This window comes from Solanum stenotomum, chromosome 6 (genome assembly GCF_019186545.1).
Source record: "Solanum stenotomum isolate F172 chromosome 6, ASM1918654v1, whole genome shotgun sequence".
In the NCBI taxonomy this organism is placed as follows: domain Eukaryota; kingdom Viridiplantae; phylum Streptophyta; class Magnoliopsida; order Solanales; family Solanaceae; genus Solanum; species Solanum stenotomum.
Genome location: NC_064287.1, coordinates 58,961,228 through 58,984,723, shown reverse-complemented (window position 1 = coordinate 58,984,723; position 23,496 = coordinate 58,961,228). Strand labels below are relative to the sequence as shown.

The window sequence follows — 23,496 nt, the reverse complement described above, 5'->3', positions numbered from 1 at the left end:
TGTTTTTGACTCAAACTTGTGGTAACTTTTTAAAATTTCGTTATTCAATAATATTTAACTATTGATTTTTCTTGTAAATAGTTAGAAGTTAGTGATGTTTGTTAATTTTTATCTTAGTGCATTTAACTTCTAAGTTAATATTTACTCACTAATGTATGTTTTTTTTCTACTTTATAGGTTATTTGTAAGAGTAGTTGAGAGATATGAACATATCAATTACAATTTATGTTAGATTTTTTTTAATTAAATTAAAGTTAGATAAAACAATTATTTAACTGAAGAACAAATAACTTTGTAATCATTTATTATGCCGATTTTATAATTTTTATTTATTTGATAAGATTGAATAAACAATTTGGGCTATTTTAATAGTTTTACAACTTATGAGATTTTTATGTTTATGAGAAAATATACAACACAAAAATTCCATATCGCATGTCCAAACAAACCTTCAATTTCATCTCATGATTCCACATCATGATACCGTATCATGATATCATATCGCATGACCAAACGGGCCCTTAGTATAACTTATCCCATCATAATTAATCTCAGCATAACTAATCTCATCATAACTTGAATTCAAACCAAACGACTTAAAGGTTACTAGTTAAAAGTTTGGTTTATTTATAGAGAAAAAAGTTGGAAATATATTCAAATTTTAAGTGAAATTGTTGTAACAATCTCAAATTTTGAATAGGACTTTTTACTCCTGCACTATTTAATAGTTATTTTAAAAGTATATATGTGTCCACGTGAACATCATAAAAAATGCATTATTATAAATAGTAATGTGTCCACGTGGACACATATATACCTTTAAAATATACAATTAAATAGTGCAGCGATAATAAGTCCTGCCCAAAGTTTGGGATTGTTACAGCAATTTCGATCAAAGTTCAGATATATTTCAAACTTTTTTCCCTTATTTATATTTTATTTTAGCGCATAGATGAGCTAAAACTTTAATGAAGGATATACTATTAGCTTTTTTTCAATGTTAGATGGTAATTTTAAGCTTTTTTCCTTTCAAAAAATGATTTAATTTAGGGAACATACCGTTGAACTTTGAGAAAAGGTAGCAAACAAAATAATTCAAATTTAAATGGGATGGTCCTTTGATTTCCCGAGGAGAAAAATGTTCATTTGTGTCATTTTCGTTTGAAAAAAGGCTCATTCATGCAATTATTTGTTAACTAAAAAACAACCCAAATTTTGCAAAATTATTTTTGACGCGTAGTCAATTATGATTCTACAACGCCATTAATTAAATCATTTTTAAAGAAAAAATACTCAAATATGTCATCAAACTTTGAGAAATGATCGTCTATGCTATTTCAGTTAACAAATAATGGCATAAATGAATATTTTCTCAAACAAAATGACATAAATAAATCAAACTTCTAACGAATGACAAAAATGATTTTTTTTTTCTCAAAGTTAAATGGTTGAGCCTCTTCCTCAAATTACCAAATTGAATTTCTGAACATTGAATTCCCACTCATAATGGATTGTTTATAATATATGTAACACCTCGAAAACCAGACCTAGAAAAAGTTGCAGAAAACTACCTGAAGCAGTGAACTACGGCAGGGTCCACGGTTCGTTGACCTGCCCGTGGTTATGACTTGGAAGTCACCAGGCCCAAATGTAAGACCATTGGCACCTTCACGGTCTGTGACCTTGACGACGGGCCGTGGTGGCATCTGTGACGTCTAGGCAGTAGCCTCTCTAGCCTAGCGCTCAGACACCCTTCTCCTAAGTAAGGACCACGGGGACCTTCACGGTGTTTTATTTGAAAATATATTTTGACTGGTTTAGAGTCGCCACTTAATTTTTAAGAAAAATCAAGAAAACTATTCATTTTCACAAGACTAAAACAGGAATCTAGTGAAAACTTGTAAAGGGGTTCGAGGTTCATATTAGCATTTCGGGAAGGGTTTGAAAGCACCCGAAATGCCCGCTAACACGCGGTTATCCAGTAATTAACTATTTGGCTAATCGATTTTTGAAATAAAGCATGCATACTTAAATAAATTAAGAAGTAAACAGTTTAATACTTTAAAAGATCTCAAAGGAGAAAGTGGATATTAAAAATATTATTTAAGTACAATATTTTGCAAATTTTCTTGAAAAAGTCTAGTAGAAAAATGTTTGCTTAATTTTAAATAGTTAATTCAAAATGGTTATCTTTTGGGGAGTTGAATTTTTAAAATCTTAAGATTAATTTTAGCAAATAAAACATATAATAACAATTGAATAGATAAGGAAAGGAAGTTTGGGCCCTAGTCTGGATCTGTCCGCCTGGGCCAGTACTTGGGCCCATTTCCGTTTTGGCCTTTTAGCCCATTTGAGTCACTTGCACCTGTCCTAAACTAACATGAAATAAAATATTATTTGAGCATTAGGCCCAATTTTCACCTGTCCTAAATTTCTAACAAAAATAATAATAAGACGACAAGGGCTTAGGCCCAAAACAACAAAATACAAATTTGAATTTTGGGACCTTTAGGCCCGTTTTTCCCTATTTGTATACACTAGGCGTATACTAGTGTATGCAATCCTGTATTAGCTCCAAACACCTATATACCCACGTCAAGGATATATTCTTCAATTTTGAAGGTTGATCGACTCAACGAAAGGGGATTGGGCCTCCAAGGCCCCATAAGAAATGTAGGAAGGAGATGGAGTCCGCGAGGACATGGGCAAATTTCACATGCAACAAAAACAAGTAAACTTATGAGTAACAACCCACACGACTTAATATAAGAAACTAAAAGAAAGTAATAATCACTATCGCCTAATCATCACAGCGAAAAAGAAAAAAAAACTAAAATAAAATAAAAAAGGATAACATTAATTAGGATTAGAATTCCACAAGTTCTAATGTTGTATTGTATATATTGATAGTTGATAGGAATATATATTATTATATTATAAAATGAAATTTGAAGGGGCATATGTATAATAATTGCTTCCACGTGAAAGCTGTTGGCAAATTTGGACAAATATTTGTTGACCACGGAGCAATGATGTGTTAAAATTGGAAATGGGTTGGCAGTGTAATTGTTAGGCATGAATTAATATTATAATGTTAGAAGTTTGAGGTGCTGTATTCATATGGGTCTGCATATTGACACAATTAATAAGTGAGTAAGCATAGAGAAACAAATGTTTCACATACATATATTTATATCCCATAGATAGTAGTAAACATATAACCATAGATTAAAATGCACTAAATTCAAATTTATTTATTTTTTTACGATAAATTCATTTTAAAGGACAAAATCGACGGACAAGTTTAACCAAAATAAAAGACAAGGAGCACAAGGTGGATTAATGAATCCCAAAAGAGATAAACTAATAATATGCATATGGCCTAAGAAAGTGCAAATTGACAAATAGTCCTTTTGAAGGAAACATGCAGAGACACGTTTTCTCAATCCATCACTAAACAGGGACTAAGCATTTCTATCCCTTGGAATTTGATAAGAGATGGCAGCAAGCAAAATCAAAATAATACAGTAGACTTTTAACACATTTTCCATACGCGAGCATGCATTCAAAATAAGCAGACAATTTTAGCTTTGGTGCAGATGAATTCTAGCAAGTATCCAAACATATTGAGGCATGTCATAAAGCAACAAATGGGAAAATAACATCAGTAGAGAGCCGACAAATTTATGAACTCGAATCAATTTCAAACCAAAATTTTTGACAGAAACCTATGCGAATACCCAAGCGACAAATAATGAACCGAAATCAGTACTAGCAACTGGATCTGAAGCTAAACATCCCACCCTATATGCGATTTACACAGTAAACAAGCAAAATAAATGTCGCTATTTAAATGGATAAATTATGAACGAATTTCATACTCAAGCTATGAAGACGTTGCTTTGAAAATCAAGCTAAGACATAAGGGATATACAAGCAGCGAACAAAAGAGGAATGATCAGCCCTCTGACATCCATACACATACATATTCAAGTAATTTTTTAAAACACAAACAGAAGAAAAAAATGTATATCTATCGAAAACTCATACAACCATATTAAAACCAAAAACATAAGCAACGAGCCAAATCAACAACTAGACAACGAACTCGAGACCAAAGTACAAAATACTGTTCGAGAACGGAACAAGGAAATATACCTCTTTCGGAGCAGCGACTTGGGACAGATACGAATTGGATTCCGACCCTTCCACCACGCGAATTCGGGACTTGAAAAGTATACCAAGGGAGTCCTAATGAGACCCGAATAATAATCCTTTTCGAAACTTTCGAGCTAGAATGCTCTCTAAGGATTTTTCAAGTGTAAAACTGAATATTTTCAAACCTCTGTAAGCTGTATTTCGTGAGTAAACCCGAGTAAACCTTATATCTCTTCTAACTTTACTCCCAACTTTCTTCCAATATTTTCCTTTCTGTTCTTGCCAAATTTTCTCTTAGTAAAGAATTTTTAACTCCAAAAAAATCCCCCACTGCAGCAAACAGAAGCAAATATATATAGAAGGGAACCACTAGGGTTCGGAAAAAAAAATGGGGGGAAAGGGATGAAGATCCGGATCAACAAGGCCCATTCGAATTTCAAATTCGAAATCCTTTCACCATTTAGGACAAACACCTTTTTCTTTGAAATTTGACCCATTCCGGAAGAGGAAAGGGAGGAAAAACGTGCCTGTTGTCTGCGGAATCGTACGATTTGGAGAGAGGAAAAGGAAGAAGACGACACGAAGAGCAGAGTACTCTGTTCCTCGCTGCTTTTCCGTGAGAGAGTCGTGTCTTTGGCGTTGGAATCGTTACTGTTAATGCCTGAATGTTGTTCTTCTATTTGGAATTGTTAGCGTGTAATTAGAAGAGAAAATGTGATGGGGTCGGGTCAGTTTAGTGCTGGGTAGTTGGTATATGTATTGTAATTGTATGGGGCATAGTTTTTCTTTTGTTTTGGGCTGGGTCAGGGGGAAATGGGCTGGAGTTTGGGTTGCTGGTGAGGATTTTGAAGGGGAAAAAATTGGTGGGCCAGGGATTAATTGAATTGGCCGGTTGGAATTACTTTGTAAAGGCCCAAAGTTGGTCTTTGATTGGGTTTAAACGTTAGGTGCAGATTGACTTAGGAAATTAGCCAAATCGAGTCGGTTAGCAAATCCGGCTAAGATTTAAATAAAAATGAATCGATATGATTAATTAGTGAGCTTCTTAATCTCAACGAAATAAAATAATTAACTTAATTATAAACTAACTATTTCAGAAATATAAGCTATCTTATAACTAAACTAGTTAACCAAATCTTTAAGTAAAATTAAATATTTTTGAGACGATTTTCGAATGTTCCTAAAATATATCAATTATATATATAGACATGTAAAATATAAGTATTGTCTAAAACTTATAATAAGTGACATAATTTATTTAAAATAACTCGCAAACTATTTTGAAATTTATAAAACTAATTATTTTAGATCGTTTAAAATGGAAGAAGCTCGATTATTAGTATATATTGTGGAAGACCAAAATTGGGTGTCAACACACGGTCCGTGGTCCTGAAAACGGGTCGTGGGGGCGTCCGTGAAACCTAACCAGTAGCCCCCTAAATCCTAAGCCACCAGACCTCAGCCCAAGTAAGGACCACGAGGACCTTCACGGTCCATGGTCCCTAACATGGGCCGTGGTAAGGCTCATAAGACAAACCCTCAGCTCAGTAGTCACCAAGTGAAGACCACAACCCACTTCACGGTCAGTGGTTCTTTTCACGGTTCGTGAAGGTGGTCGTGGTCAGCCCCGTCAGCAGTTTAAGTCATGGGTCTTTTGGTTTTTTCCTATTTCATTAGACCCCTAAACTACGTCATTTTAACCCTAAACTACATAGTTTTGATTAGTTTTAGCCTAGAAACATAACTAGAACTTACCTAAGTCAGATCTTTCATCAAAACTTAGAAAATTAGAAGAGAAAGAAGAAAAAGAGGCGAGCAACCCTAGTTCAAGAACGCAACAAGGTTCCATCAGCTCCAACCCTGAAATCGAAAGATTTCTCTGTGGAATTCGTCACCAGGTATGTGGGATTTGACTAGTAGGTTCCTTTCGCCCATTAGGTCCCTAGAATTCAGTCAGATTCATGATTCCCTATAATTAACTAAACCTATGATTTCTAGAACTTTAGCAGATTATCATGAATTAGTTAATTGTATGTTCCAAATCAGATTATCATGTTATTACTTCGTTTCTTGCATGAATTTCAGAACTCTAGCTTGGTAGTTCTTTAGTTCTTGAATTACACATGCTAGGTCAGATATTTCAATATTTTAGATATATATGCCTCAGTTTTCGTATGCATTACTTTCAGTATATTAATGTGCATTCTTAGTTTGCATGTCAGTTTTGAGCTATCCAGTATATTACAGAAATTTAGTCATAATATGTTAATCATTTAATCAATTGGGAGTAGCATAATACCGAGTTGGACTAGGGTCAGTCACCCATATAGTCCCAAAACTATGGGCCACGTAGGTTGTAAGTCCTCTCTGTGGGCATCATTTTAGTGATAACAACAGCATGCCTCTACACCTTTGGCCGGGTGTATTGGGTCCTCTCGATGGGGCGTATACATCGGACTCCACATTTAGCTTATGTGGTTTTATTATTGGTTAGTAGTAGCTCTCATGGTTCAGTCAGACTCCATTGTATTGACCACATTTCAGTATAATCAGTATTCAACATCAACATGTCTAAATTTGGTCATTGCATTCAGTTAGCTCAGTATTCAGTATCTATATCATGTTCAGATTATACTCGTGCTTTATTGTTTGTTCAGTTATATGTTTATTTCAGCTTTACTCTATCCTGCATGCTCAGTACCTTTCAAGTACTGACGCATACTCTGCGCTACATCTTCTTGTGATGTAGGTTCAGATTCTCAGCATCCAGATCACGCTTAGATCGGTTCTCGATCTCCAGTTCAGCAACATCAGTGGTGAGTCCTCATTCTTCGAGGACAATAGTCATGTTATCTTTTCATTATTTCAGTCTTTTAGTTTCAGTTTTGTTAGACTTAGCTGAGACATGTCCTAGCACTTCTAGTCAGTTAGAGGCTATTTTCAGACATAATTAGATTCAACTTAGTATTTGAGTTTGATGTTTCTTTTGTATTAACTTCTCATATTTGATATTCAGTTTTAGTATATGGGTATTCCCCATTATTTCAGATTTACTTATTATTAGCTTCCACATCAGTTTTATTTCTCAGTTTATCCTTAGTATGCTCATGATTATGCCAGCAGGGTTAGCTTGGGGTCACTTGTGATCCTAGGTCCTGTGTTCGCGTCTCAGGGGTAGCTCGGAGCGTGACAATATACTCCCTTTGTCCAACAATAGTTGTCTAGTACTGACTTGGCATACCCTTTAAGAAACAATAAATAATAAGCGTAAAATTATTATATTATTGTCACACCCCGAGCCTACACCCTGGGCGGGACCGGCACCCGGAGACCATTTCTGGCCCCAAGCGAACCCTTGGCCTGGCTTTCTTAACTCAGCGGAAACCTAACCCAACATAATAACTCAATGCAATGCAATATTACAAAACAACTTAACTTATAACATATGGCCATAAAGGCAACTCGAATCTCAAAATAGAATATCTACATATATACATATAGATGAGAGACTCAATACTAGCTGACTGACTGTCTGTCTATGAAGCCTNAGAACTATACTCTGAGACTTGTATATTTTTATTCGAATTCTGTATTTTGTACATGTGACAACCAAATTCTGGGTAGTGTTGAGTCTTAATTAAAGTCTTCCGCTTATTTATTATCTTTTATTCGCATATTTCTACTTCTCTATCGTTGTGGTTGGGTTAGGCTGACGTGTCTGGTGGGAAATGGACACGTGCCATCACATCCGGATTTGGGGTGTGACATGCCCGTGGTCATAACTTAGAAGTCACCAGGCCCAGACGTAAGACCGTTGGCACCTTCACGGTCCGTGGCCTTGATGACGGGCCGTGGTGGCGGTCGTGACGTCTAGGCAGTAGCCTTCATAGCCTAGCCCTCAGACACCCCTCTCCCAAGTAAGGACCATGGGACCTTCACGGTCCGTGGTCCTGAAAACGGGTCGTGGGGGCGTCTGTGAAACCTAACCAGTAGCCCCCTAAATCCTAAGCCACCAGACCTCAGCCCAAGTAAGGACCACGAGGACCTTCACGGTCCATGGTCTCTCACATGGGCCGTGGTAAGGCTCGTGAGACAGACCTTCAGCTCAGTAGTCACCAAGTGAAGACCATGACCTACTTCACGGTCAGTGGTCCCTTTCACGGTTCGTGAAGGTGGTCGTGGTCAGCCCCGTCAGCAGTTTAAGCCAGGGGTCTTTTGGTCTTTTCCTATTTTGTTAGACCCCTAAACTACGTCGTTTTAACCCTAAAATACGTGGTTTTGATTAGTTTTAGCCTAGAAACATAACTAGAACTTACCTAAGTCAGATCTTTCATCAAAACTTAGAAAATTAGAGGAGAAAGAAAAGAAAGAGGCGAGCAACCCTAGTTGAAGAACGCAACAAGGTTCCATCAGTTCCAACCCCGAAATTGAAAGATTTCTCTGTGGAATTCGTCACCAGGTATGTGGGATTTGACTAGTAGGTTCCTTTCGCCCATTAGGTCCCTAGAATTCAGTCAGATTCATGATTCCCTATTATTAACTAAACCTAGGATTTCTAGAACTTTAGCAAATTATCATGAATTAGTTATTTGTATGTTCCAAATCAGATTATCATGTTATTACTTCGTTTCTTGCATGAATTTTAGAACCCTAGATTAGTAGTTCTTTAGTTCTTGAATTACACATGCTAGGTCAGATATTTCAATATTTTAGATATATATGCCTCATTTTTCGAATGCATTACTTTCAGTATATTAATGTGCATTCTCAATTTGCATGTCAGTTTTTGAGCTATCCAGTATATTACAGAAATGTAGTCATAATATGTTAATCATTTAATCGATTGGGAGTAGCATAATACCGAGTTAGACTAAGGTCAGTCACCCATATAGTCCCAGAACTATGGGCCACGTAGGTTGTAAGTCCCCTTTGTGGTCATCATTTTAGTGATTACAATAACATGCCTCTATACCTTTGGCCGGGTGCATTGGGTCCTCTCGATGGGGCGTATACATCGGACTCCACATTTAGCTCATGTGGTTTTATTATCGGTTATTAGTAGCTCCCATGGTTCAGTCAGACTCCATTGCATTGACCACATTTCAGTATAATCAGTATTCAGCATCAACATGTCTAAATTTGGTAATTACATTCAGTTAGCTCAGTATTCAGTATCTATATTTATATCATGTTCAGATTATACTCTTGCTTTATTACTTGTTCAGTTATATGTTTATTTCAGCTTTACTCTATCCTGCATGCTCAGTACCTTTCAAGTATTGACGCATACTCTGCGCTACATCTTCTTGTGATGTAGGTTCAGATTCTTAGCATCCAGATCACGCTTAGATCGGTTCCCGATCTCCAGTTCAGCAGCATCAGTGGTGAGTCCTCATTCTTCGAGGACAATAGTCATGTTTTCTTTTCATTATTTCAATCTTTTAGTTTCAATTTTGTTAGACTTAGCTGGGGCATGTCCTAGCACTTCTAGTCAGTTAAAGACTATTTTCAGACATAGTTAGATTCAACTTAGTATTTGAGTTTGATGTTTCTTTTGTATTAACCTCTCAGATTTGATGTTCAATTTTAGTATATGGGTATTCCCCATCATTTCAGATTTACTTATTATTTGCTTCCGCATCAGTTTTATTTCTCAGTTTATCTTTAGTATGCTCATGATTATGCCAGCAAGGTTAGCTTAAGGTCACTTATGATCCTAGGTCCTGTGTCCGCGTCTCAGGGGTAGCTCGGGGTGTGACAATATACTCCCTCTGTCCAACAATAGTTGTCTACTACTGACTTGGCATACCCTTTAAGAAACAATAAATAATAAGGATAAAATTATTATATTATCCTTGACTTTTTTATATTTAATGCTTTGAGAAATGTGTTATATGATAAATAGTAGGGAAAATAGACACAAAAGATAAATTATCTCTTGATTTTTTAAATTGAACAAATATTGTTGGACAACTAACATATATTTATATAAAAGAGAACTTTAAGCTCGCCTACGTGGTGCCACCACTAGCTAGAATTTTTTTTTAAATTTATTTATTTAAAGAACAACTATTGTTAGACGGAAGGAGTATAAGTTACATTATCGATTAATTTAAATGTCTTGATTGGCATATGTATTTATATAGCTGAAAATAAACATCATGATGTGGCATCATGCATGCCTCATTGGTCAATATTACTCGTTTTTATCTTGATTCTCCTTCATTTTATCTTTTACATAATTTATCATAATATATTTGATGATATAATTGTCTTGTTAAAATTGAGTGATGTTTTTATGTAGCGATAAAACATCATTTTTTCTATTTTTTTGTACATGAAAAATATAGAATCTGATAATTTTATGGTTAGAATAACTCGTGAAAATAAAATGATGTGAATGTTTTTGATAGTCAATATTAGTTATAAATAAGTTAAGACCGTTTAAAACTGTACACCACAACAACATAAATAATTATTTTTAGAGACAATCTAATTGCCTGAGGTCAAACGTTCACTACTTTTCCTTTTCGTTATTGTTACTTTGTAACTCTAACAAAATTTTTAGAAGTAGAAAAATAAATTTGAAACAACAACAAAATAATATTGTTGATGATTTTAGAAATTTATTCTTCATTAAACTGCTGTTCTAAAGGCTCTTCTAGATGCTTTATCAATGCAACTTTACGACTCTTTCAGAAATATGTAATGTATAATTGTTGCATTATGAAATACAAGTAGATCAAAATGTTGGATTCTAGACTCATGTTAAAGAAATATTCTCGAACATAAAAAAAAATGAGTCCAACCTAGATAACTCAAACGCTCAGCAATGACTTGGGACATGAAGGACAACAAATCTATGTTAATAGACATATCTTTTGTAGCTTAAGATATTACTTTTATTTAAAGTACGTTTCTTTTCATATTTTTCAAATTAAGCTTGCCAAAAATAGTCATAACTCACACAAAAAATATTTAGAAGAGCCGAATGAGAAGGAAAAAAAGAAAAACATTAAAAGGACGAAAGCTTTGTCCAAGTGAGATCATATACATACAAAACGAAAAATAATCAATACAATTTTAAGGAGACAACAAAACAACGAGAAAAAACATACATTAAATGGAGTAAACTATGAGATATCCAATGATGATAACAAATCATTCTTACCACAAAAGTTCCTATGTTTTGAAATAACATACCTCAAAAAATTGACTAACACTTCAATCAACTTTCAATTCTTAAAGTACTCATAATATTTACTAATAAAATTTAGTAAAAATAGATAACAACAACATAAATACCAAACAATATGGGCATGCAAAGTTATTAACACTCAGTGGATTTTCTAAAGAACAAAAAATCCCATCCTTGTATGTGAAGGAATGACGTTGTTGATGAAGAACATAGAGATTTGTAAGGAATTTATTTATTGTACCTTCAACAATTTCAGTAGAGAAAACTTGCTTGAATACTCAATTAACGTTTGTTATTTAATCTAATACTAACAAATACTTATAACAATAACTTGTGTAAAAACATAAACAACAAAGTTTAAAACATGTACTCAAAAACAACAATTAATAATATAAGTAAAAATTAATGACAGTAAAAAACATACCAGGATCTATATCAATAGAATGGAACAAAATGGAAAAAATCGAGCCCACTAAATGCACAGTGTCCTCTTAAGGAAATTATTCCCCTCTAGTACCCAAGGTTTAAAGGAATAGATCCTATCAGGATAGAACGATTCTATTCACCGGTGTATTGATACAAACAAATGGTGTCAGTGAGCCACCAAACAGGAGCAAAGTACACAAATATTTAATTGTCCCGNAAAAACTCACTGATTTCCACACTTAGCCAAATTTCCAGATTTTTGAACTTAGCCAAAATTTTTCCAGATTCTGGACTGCCAAATTTCTAGATTTTAAATTTTTTTCCAAAAATGACTATTTCCAAATTTCAAGCTTCTTCAAAGCCACTTCAAATTGTCGGATGTTACAATTATCCTTTGACTTTATTAAATTTAATGGTTTGAGAAATGTGTTATATGATAAATAGTAGAGAAAATAGACACAAAAGATAAATTATCTCTTGATATTTTAAATTGAACAAATATTGTTGGACAACTATCATATATTTATATAAAAGAGAACTCTAAACCCGCCTACGTGGTGCCACCACTAGCTAGAATTTTTTTAAAATTTATTTATTTAAAGAACAACTATTGTTAGATGGAAGGAGTATAAGTTACATTATCGATTAATTTAAATGTCTTGATTGACATACGTATTTATCTAGCTGAAAATAAACATCATGATGTGGCATCATGCATGCGTCATTGGTCAATATTACTCATTTTTATCTTGATTCTCCCTCATTTTTATCTTTTACATAATTTATCATAATATATATTTGATGATATAATTGTCTTGTTAAAATTGAGTGATGTTTTTATGTAGCGATAAAACATTATTTTTTCTATTTTTTTGTACATGAAAAATATAGAATCTGATAATTTTATGGTTAGAATAACTCCTTGTGAAAATAAAATGATGTGAATGTTTTTGATAATTAATATTAGTTATAAATAAGTTAAGACCGTTAAAAACTGTACACCACAACAACATAAATAATTTTTTTTAGAAACAATCTACTTGCCTGAGGTCAAACGTTCACTACTTTTCGTTATTGTTGCTTTGTAACTCTAACAAAAATTTTAGAAGTAGAAAAATAAATTTGAAACAACAACAAAATAATATTGTTGACGATTTTAGAAATTTATTCTTCATTAAACTGCTGCTCTGAAGGCCCTTCTAGATTCTTTATCAATGCAACTTTACGACTCTTTCAGAAATATGTATGTATAATTGTTGCATTATGAAAATACAAGTAGATCAAAATGTTGGATTCTAGACTCATGTAAAAGAAATATTCTCGAACATAAAAAAAAATTAGTCTAACCTAGATAACTCAAACGCTCAGCAATGACTTGGGACATGAAGGACAACAAATCTATGTTAATAGACATATCTTTTGTAGCTTAAGATATTACTTTTATTTAGAGTACGTTTTTTTTCATATTTTTCAAATTAAGCTTGCCGAAAATAGTCATAACTCACACAAAAAATATTTAGAAGAGCCTAATGAGAAGGAAAAAAAGAAAAACATTAAAAGGACGGAAGCTTTGTCCAAGTGAGATCATATACATACAAAACGAAAAATAATCAATACAATTTTAAGGAGACAACAAAACAGATAGAAAAAACATACATTAAATGGAGTAAACTATGAGATATCCAATGATGAGAACAAACCATTCTTACCACAAAAGTTCCTATGTTTTGAAATAACATACCTCAAAAAATTGACTGACACTTCAATCAACTTTCAATTCTTAAAAGAATCATAATATTTACTAATAAAATTTAGTAAAAATAGATAACAACAACATAAATACCAAAAAATATGGGCATGCAAAGTTATTAACACTCAGTGGATTTTCTAAAGAACAAAAAATCCCATCCTTGTATGTGAAGGAATGACGTTGTTGATGAAGAACATAGAGATTTGTAAGGAATTTATTTATTGTACCTTCAACAATTTCAGTAGAGAAAACTTGCTTGAATACTCAATTAACGTTTGTTATTTAATCTAATACTAACAAATACTTATAACAATAACTTGTGTAAAAACATAAACAACAAAGTTTAAAACATGTACTCAAAAACAACAATTAATAATATAAGTAAAAATTAATGACAGTAAAAAACATACCAGGATCTATATCAATAGAATGGAACAAAATGGAAAAAATCGAGCCCACTAAATGCACAGTGTCCTCTTAAGGAAATTATTCCCCTCTAGTACCCAAGGTTTAAAGGAATAGATCCTATCAGGATAGAACGATTCTATTCACCGGTGTATTGATACAAACAAATGGTGTCAGTGAGCCACCAAACAGGAGCAAAGTACACAAATATTTAATTGTCCCGAAGAAGAAGAAGTAGTTCAAAATTTTCGTTGTTTTTAAATGAGAGGAAATTCCACTATTTATAAACAACAAAGGGTAGTGTGAACAAATGTTTATTGTGCCTTATTGGAAAAATCACAACTCTTTGGAAAAGTTACAGCCCTTCGGAAATGTCACAACCTTTCATAAAAGTCACAACTTTTCATAAAAGGAGAAGGCTAGTTTTGGAAATAAAATACATTAAAAGAGAATCTTGGTTTGTGATGGCACCACGTAGGTGGGCCTAGGGTTCTCTTTTATATATATTATGATTATGATTATGATTCTTTAACATAAGAACTTAATTATCTTTATTTGTATTACTCTCATGACTATTGATGATCACAACTATTAAACTATATTAATAGTCATTATATATATATGTCCTTCTAGATAATATGATGCGACGTAACGAAACATAGGGTCATTGTGGACCTAGTTCCATGTGAAGCAGAGTCATAAACTGAAGTGATAAGATTATTCGATAATTGTCTAGCAAAAGTAATTCCTAATTTATCTGCTTCTGCTAATAAAGCTTCCACAACAAATATTGTAGGAACTAGCATATAGAAAAAATGATCAAAGAGTTGCTTTCCACCTCTTCTTTGTAAGTAAGTCCGCTACCATATTTTGCTCTCGATAACTATGCTTGAGCAGTGATCCTCATAGTCTATCTTAAACAACCTGCATTCAAATAAAAGGAATGAATAAGTGTTGCGATCGATATGTATTACATAAAATAGCCTATCTACGAGTGTGTTTGACTAAGCTTATAACCTGATCAAATTGATTTATAAGTATCTTTTAGCATATTACGTGTTTGCTAATCCAAAGTGCTACAAGCCAAAAGTCATAAGTTGGTCACTCTGGACTATATGACTTTTCAACTTATAAACACTTATAATTTCTCTTCATTCAATATTTGTTGTTCCTCTAAAAAGATGAGGATATTTTAGTTGTTTTAATAAAAGAACAATTTATCAACACTTTTCCACCCAACACATCAACTAGGGGTCGTTTGTTATGAGAGGTAAAGGATAATTATCTCGAGATAAAATGCATGATTATTTTATCCTGCGTTTGGTTAGGCGTATTAAGTAGTGTGATGATTATTAATCTAATCCCCATACCGAAACAACCCGAAAAATGCTCTACATTGGTGATGAATAGATAATCAATGACTTACTTTTAGGCAGGGTAACATAAGCTTCAAGTATGACTTTATCATCAACAAGATAACCTCTTCCAGGATCATATAGTTCAGTAAGAGGCATGAATGATATGAAACCCCACTCGCGCATTCTTGCAGTAAACTGGAGCTGAGTATCTGTCATAACGATCATAACATTACACGAAATAGTAAGCACTTCTAATCAAATCGCAACACTCTAACATAACTTGAATCCTCAGCAATAAGGTGAAAGTTCAGATAGTCAACTGACTGGGCTACTAAGATTTCCTTTCAGTGAAAGTAATTAAATGTGAGTAAAGACATCCATGTTATAGAGAATCAGGCTCGACAAAAACTCATAGATTATAATTCCTCTTCTTAAATTCACACGAAAATTAAAATTCATATCTTTTATACAGGAAATGAGATTGCTGACCTTTTCTCACTGTGAAATTGTCATCAATTTGATTGAGAACAGCTAAGCTAAATTGAGTGTATCTAATCCAACCATAAGGCAATGCTGCAGTATTTACCACTGTTAAATAAAGTGATAAATGGTCTCCATTGTTCCCTTTTGGGACTATCAGTATCCTCCTGCAAGACGATGCACCGTATACTAAATCATCATCATCATCATCATATCTGCATTAAATTTGTAACGCGATCTACTAAAAATGGGATGTATGTTGATTACCATTGATATCTTCCTACATTAAAAGCATCAGAGTACGAGTTCTTCCTATTCAACTTTGAGAAATTGTGGACAGTCCATGTAAACCGGGCTGATACTGGACTGTCGACTGCCACTGCATCCACGTCCATACTTACTGTCTCCGCTTTAGCAACTGCCAAAAACAAAGCATGCGAAATTTATAAATAACAGAGAAACAAAATACAATATATATCAGTAAATGATATGAATCCTCGAAATATATTGTTGTTTTTCGGTTAATTAGTGCAAAATAACACAAATTACAACTCAATCAATGTAAATATGTATATCAAATAACTAAAATAAGACTGCACAAAGTGTGTGAGTGTGTGTTTAGAAGTAGGTGAGATACCTTCGACCTGCAGCCGAGGTCTGTTACTAGGAAAATGAGATCTAGGAACAAGCTTTTCATGCCCTTTTAGCTGCGAAAGACCAAGCAAAGTAAGAAAATTTATTCCAACAAAACTGGACAATTGTCATTAACATGTCTATTTCGAAACATGTCTATGTCTCATTAGTATACATTATTACTAAAGGCTTTGTGTTCGAATTTCAAATTGAAAACCTTTACATTTTGTTTGGATGGTTGTTTCATATTGTTGTATTCTACTGTACTGTATCGTAATGTATTGTTTTGGAGAATATAATGTTTGGATAGACTGTATTGTTTCCTACAAGAAAAGTAGGGTACAAGGTAGAATTGCCATAAAAAGACAGTCTAATTATCAAATAATAAGTAAAAACAAAATGAGAAGCAGAAAAGAAAAGTGTGATGACGTGATCACACCAGTGATCCTTACACAAAATGGAACTTTTCGTGGTTAGGACTTACGTGATGATGGATTTAAGTCTTGACTATATTGCTTGAGGGGTTCGGTTGTTTGGTTAAGCCAAAGTGAGCAAAATAAAATATTGCACAAAGACATAGCCATCATCCAAATCTATTGCAATGTTGTAACAATCTTTCATACCTCAAAGACAATATCACAAAAAGAGTGTCTCGTATATACCTGGCGATTGTGCACGTACTTCAAAAATGAAGGAACGTTAGGAAAGCGATATTGTTTACTGCATTTATTTCGAAGGGATTTCTGAAAGCAAATGATATCCCCATTGTCTAGCTGCAAAGGCAGAGGAGTATTGCATTTCATTGCTAATAAATCCAGAAGAAGAAGTAAAGAGAAAAAATTGTTGAAGGAAATTAATTGCGCGTACATGGCAGTCACGAAGACTCAGCAGCATATTGTTAAGCTGTAAACACATCACATTGGGTTCAAATCTTATTTCCTGTGAATAACAAAATCTGAAAATCACATACCAAATGTTAAGAGTTAAAAAATTGGTAGCAAGAGAAGAAGAAAACTAACCTCGAAGAGATCAATTTCTTCATCAGGCGAAAAGCTAGCCAATTCTTTTAGCTTTGATGATATCTCTAGTAGCTTGCTTCTTTCTTTTACAAAAAGTCGTCCAACGTACCTGATAACAACAAAGAAATTAAACGGAGAAAGACTAGAAAACCGCATCCATTTAAAGTACAAGACACCTCTCCATGTAGTCGTGTTTTCTAGAAATAGATGAGGAGATCCCAAATTCAAGCACGAAAATATTCCTGCTATTGAGAAGCAAGATGTAATACCTTATCTTCTCTTCGCGAGGGTTATAAAGTTTGAAAAATAGAAGGATTTCTTTGTTGGTCTTCCCTGGTGGAGGTAAACGTCGCAAATCCTGCAAGAATACACAAAATAAAAAAATAAAAATGAAAAAGTAAAACAGGTAGAATAAAGCCACACAGAGAAAACATGCAACAAGTTAATCACTGAAAAGAAAGACAAGAAAGCTATATGTTGCTCAGACGCTTCAAAAATGTCCCTAGGTGAATGTCGGATCCTTCAAAAGTAGTTCATTTTTGGAGGATCCGACACGGATGTGGCAACATTTTTGGAGTGTCCGAGTAACTTAGCAAGAAAGCAAGTGATCACATTACCGGGCATAATATTACTTCCAGAAACAGTTTTAGCTCAGTATTATTCACCGTATTTGAATTTTCTCTTAGTTGGCCAACCTGAGAACACAGACACACCATCGAAGAACTTAATACTGAGTTAATCAAGCACTCCCATCCTTTAACAGATTGTCGAAAACATGCACTACAGAAGAAAGATAGTCAGACAAAAAATGATGACATTATCAGCGACAAATGTAATGCTTCACGTTCCTACCAATTCAACATAGTTAGGATTGTAATAATTATTACATTCCTTCGTGACTTTTTTTGGGCGAAAATGGTGTTAGTTCACATAAACCTCGACTGTTACAAAACGAATATCATTCTTTTTTATATGTGATGGGATAAGCTAAGGAGAACAATTTTTTTGTGGAAAACCAAACATGAAATATACAAAGAACATCACCAGTAAAACTGCAGAAAGATAGGACTATCAGACAACTTACGGAATATTGAATTTCCTCTTGAGATGTCAATGCACGATCAGGACGATATGTGTGGTTCTCGCGTTTTTTCCATAGCCAGTAACGTTGAAATTGCACCGGTATACCAAATGCCTTGGCAACTTCCTCCTGGAAACAGATGTACCATCAAACATTATAAAGAAATGTACTTGGACCTAGCTCATGATCGGAGATTGTCCAAAACTGTATAAAAAGGCCTCCCATCCCTAACACCCCTCGCACGCCCAGGACTGGACATCTGGAGCGTGGACAATATAAGATGGGGGACTAACATCGATAAATGATGATTGAGATAGACCTGACTCTGATACTGTGAGAAATAATTATTGAATTGATTATCTACATTAGTACATTGAGGCCTATTTATAGACACTACATTATAATCAATTTTCACAAAGGATACAATATACACAGATCATGTTCTATTCCTATTCTAACAAGACACGTGTCATACTTACGACTTACCGTGAGTGACCAATTACATATGTTTATATAGCGCAACTAATTTTGTGAACTGTCACTACACTAACCACTAGAACTCCGTGTTCTCAATTTTTATTATCGTCTCTATACTCCTCATTTTTTACTTGCTTTAGCACTCAGAATTCGAAGTTTTTATCTTTTAACTCAATATAAAGCACAAATACAGAAAGTTTACATTCCATATTTTAAGTTGTAGAAGCGGCAAATTTCACATGACGCCTCTTTAATAAACAAGGGAACACCAAATTCTTTCTTACACAGTACATATAATTGTTTGTCATGTTCGAAAAGAGTGCAACAGAATGATAAATGTACCTTGAATTTAGTAAATGGCATCTGTTTCTGCATACGGAAAGTACGTACTTTATCATGATTCACAAGATCAAAATAAATTTCCTTTCCGATTTGTTCACCAAGGTTTTCATCACGAGCTACCTGAAAAATGAAATGACTAATTTTAGCTAAATGTTTTCTAAAAGTATATAGGCACAAGTAAAGGATAGCAACAAAAAGTTGAAAGAAACCTTGATCATTGTGTAGAGACAAGCTTCTGCTTTTTGTTCTGTTTCATCATGCCCTATCCTCACTTTAAACTGAAATTTGAGGTCGATAAACGATTACTATCAGACCAGTAGAATGAGAAACTAAATCAGCAGTATATTGCGTAGAAACTCATCCAAAGATGCTAGACTGTGTCCTTATTCTCATCCACATTGCATATAAATCTTTTTTTCCTCCTATTAGACTGTGCCACACATACCTTGCAATTGTACACGTACTTCAAAAACAAAGGAACCTCAGGAAAGCGATACTGTTTTCTGCATTGATTTCGAAGGGATTTCTGAAAGCAAATTATATCCCCATCTTCCAGCTGCAAAGCCAGAGTATTGCATTAAAAAAATCATTGCTAAAAACATATGAAATGAATACACATGAAAATGAAATGCATAAATTCACCATAGTGTCACCTGATAGTCGCAAAAACTCAGCATGCTGTCAATTTTTTCACAACACACACTAGGTTCAAATTTTATTTCCTGCGAATAACAAAATCTGAAAATCACATATCATAGATTAAGAGTTAAAAGAAAAAATTGGTAGAGAAGAAGAAAACTGATTAACCTCAAAGAGATCAATTTCTTCATCAGGTGAAAAGCCAGCCAATTCTTTTAGCTTTGATAATATCTCCAGTAGTTTGCCACTTTCCTTTACGAAAAGCCGTCCAACATACCTGACAACAACAAAGAAATTAAACAGAGAAACACGAGAAAACCGCATCCACATCATGGATGAGGTTGTACAATGTCACATTCAGTTCTTTATGATGTCTATTTTAGAACTCTAGATTCATTAAAAGTACAAAACACCTCTCCGTGTAGTCGTAAGGAGATTCCAAATTCAAGCATGAAAATCACTACTTTAGTGAAAATATTGCTGCTATTGAGAAGAAAGATATAATACCTTATCTTCTCTTCAAGAGGGTCATAAAGTTTGAAAAATAGAAGGATTTCTTCCTTGGTTTTCCCTGGTGAAGATAAACGTCGCAAATCCTACAAGAATACACAAAATTTTAAAAAATAAGTCGTAAAAGTAAAACATGTTGGATAAAGCCTCACAGAGAAGGCATGCAACAAGTTAATCACTGAAAAGAAAGACGAGAAATGCATTACCAGACATAATTCTACTTCCAGAAACAGTTTTAGCTCAGCATTGTTCACTTCATTTGAACTTCCTCTCAATTGGCCAACCTGAGAACACACCATCGAAGAACTTAATACCGAGTTAATCAAGCACGGATTGTAGAAACCAAGCAACTGAAGACATTTATTTTTCTAAGCACGGCAAAATTGTTCGGTGTCAAGTTCATAACAAAACATTTCAGGAAACAAAGACATGATTGCAATTTGCAATAACTATTACATTCCTTAGTGTATTAGAGTCCACATAGCTTTTTTTTGGTAAAAGTGGTGTCCTGGCCAGGTTGCACATACCTCGACTATTCCATCGAGTATCTGCTATCTCCCACCAGCACAAGTATTGGGTTGAGTCCACAAAAATATTATTGAAGATATAATTAATTAAACAAAAGTATGCTATCTCTAACACAGTATCTAATCAGGCAAAGGTTTTAGGTTCAAATTTCATTGTCAACCTTTATCAAAAAGGATTTTCATGTGGCTGGCTCGTCAAAAGGAATCAAGCCCGCATGTGAAGGGTGTGTTGAAGATATAATTAATTAAATAAAAGTTGCTCTGTTTAACAATTTAAGATTTTAGATGAAATGATCAATACTTCAACAACTCTATAACTTTCTACGTTCATGCAAACATACAAATTGATTAGGCTTACCTACTTATGGAAAATATTTTAAGTCTGTGCTACGCACGATGACCTACTCATGGCAAATATTACTGCGCATACTACTGTGTCCACGAGAGAAGTAAGGTTAGTATTCAAGAACCATTAAGTGTTTAAGTTAAACTAGATGCTAAATATGTTTTCTTATGTTCTTAAAATATTGCCATTATATCTTGTCTCATGTTTCTTTCATGAGCTTATTGGGTCTATTATGTCATTTACATACAATACTATTCCATGTGTACTGTGGGATTACACTGGGTATCTTGTTGTTGTTGTACTATTCCATACATACTTACGCCCCTTTTGTCGGGAGCATTGCATTTCACGATGCAGGTTCAAGTGTTCAGAGCGACATGCTTCCTCGTTAGGCATCTTTCTCCTTATCCAGCTCATATTGGTGAACCCCACTTCGTATTTGGGCCAATTCATGTCTCTTGATGTAGTTAGATCTTTTGGGTACATTGGGGCGTTGTCCCAACAGTTCTATTTAGATGTCATGTTTAGAGGCTCTGTGGACTAATGTACTCAAGTCATGCATATATTTCGAAAACTACTCCACATGTTCCTTATGACGAAATTTCAGTTATGTATGTGGAAAATGTTCTTTATATCGTTTTATGAAAAAGGAAAGTTCTTAGTAAACTCACTTAAATGTTTTACCATTCATGGGAAAGTTTGGTCTAATGAGGCCCAGCCCACGCCTTCCAGTCCATTTCAAAGTATGTTCTTCAAAGAAAGTTGTTATGCCATTGTGTTAGAACAAAAGGGTTAGCTCGGTCAGGTTAAGGCACCGGGTGCCAGTCCCCCAGGCCTAGGTTCGGGGTGTGACATTAAGCACATCAAGCACGAGAAATATTTCACCATTACAAAATATCATACTAAGATTGTTCTTTTTTTTTCTTCATGCTGGATAGTTGAGGAGAACAAATTTTAGGTGGATCACCAAACATGAAATATACAAAGCATATTACAAGTAGAGCAACAGTCACACAGCAGAAAAATAGGATTATCAGACTTACAGAGTGAATTTCCTCTTGGGCTGTCAATGCACGATAAGGCCGATATGTGTGGTTATTGCGTTTATACCATAGCCAGTAACGTTGAAATTGCACCGGTATACCAAATGCCTTAGCAACTTCCTCCTGAAAACAGATATATCATCAAACACATACTATACTTAAGACTCACCATGATTGACCAATGAGTTATATTGTGAACCCTTACCCTGCATTAGCCTCAGAATTCGAAGTTTTATCTTTTAACGCGATATAAAAGACAAGTACAGAAAGATTACATTCCATATTTCAAGTTGTAGAAGCTAAGCAGTAAATTTCACATGACTCCGCTTTGTTAAACAATGGCAAAATGAAAAATGAATTCATTATACATTGGTCGACATGTTTGGAAATGCAATAGAATGATGAATGTACCTTGAATTGAGTAAATGGTATATCTTTCTTAATACGAAATGTACACACTTTATCATGATTCACAAGATCAAAATAAATCTCCTTCCCAATTTGTTCACCGAGGTCTTCATCACGAGCTACCTGATGATGGAATGAATAATTTCAGTTCAAATGTTTCGTAAATATAAAGACACAAGAAGTTAAGGATAGAGACTAAAAGTAGAAAGAAACCTTGATGATCGTGTAGAGACGAGCCTCTGCTTTCTCCTTTCTCTTTTCTTCTCGCTCTTTATTCAGTCTTACCTGAAATTTGAGGTCGATAAAAGATTATTATGACTGAACCAATAGAATGAGATGCTCGGTTTTACATGGACGAATTTATAGGTGAAAATATGGGACACTTATCGTAGTCTTTCAGTAAAACTAGATATTTTATGTATACATCTCTAAAGTTGGTATAATATTATACATTGGCTCCCATGCTATAGGACGCCTTAGCAGTGCATTTGGTTGAATGTTGAGTTATTTATCTAGAAATCATAGAATCACCTCTGCTTATCAACCACATTGCATATAATCTTTTCTTTGTCGTTTACACGTGTATAAACAAGCATGTATGTGATTGAATATTTTACGAGTTCAAACAATGAATTGTTGCCAAAATATGAACTACTAGAACTTATCAAAATTCCAATGGCCTAAACTCTGACATAA

The 23,496-nt window shown here is 34.1% G+C and overlaps 2 protein-coding genes across 5 annotated transcripts in view; one reads left to right on the top strand and one right to left on the bottom strand.

Moving 5' to 3' along the window:
- Positions 1 to 23,496, top strand: part of LOC125866874 (copper transport protein ATX1-like) — a 230,852-nt gene that overhangs the window by 90,774 nt on the left and 116,582 nt on the right. The gene's annotated exons all lie outside the window — the stretch shown is intronic.
- Positions 15,329 to 23,263, bottom strand: LOC125868992 (ubiquitin C-terminal hydrolase 12-like). The gene is made up of 17 exons (XM_049549546.1): positions 23,252 to 23,263; positions 23,014 to 23,085; positions 22,804 to 22,923; positions 22,393 to 22,515; positions 20,683 to 20,760; positions 19,981 to 20,049; positions 19,773 to 19,883; positions 19,537 to 19,605; positions 19,328 to 19,447; positions 18,512 to 18,637; positions 18,045 to 18,122; positions 17,276 to 17,347; positions 17,071 to 17,181; positions 16,413 to 16,482; positions 16,043 to 16,184; positions 15,785 to 15,942; positions 15,329 to 15,504 (listed from the first exon to the last, which is right to left on the bottom strand). The coding sequence occupies exons 1-17, from the start codon at positions 23,261 to 23,263 to the stop codon at positions 15,329 to 15,331; spliced, it is 1,707 nt and encodes a 568-aa protein (XP_049405503.1).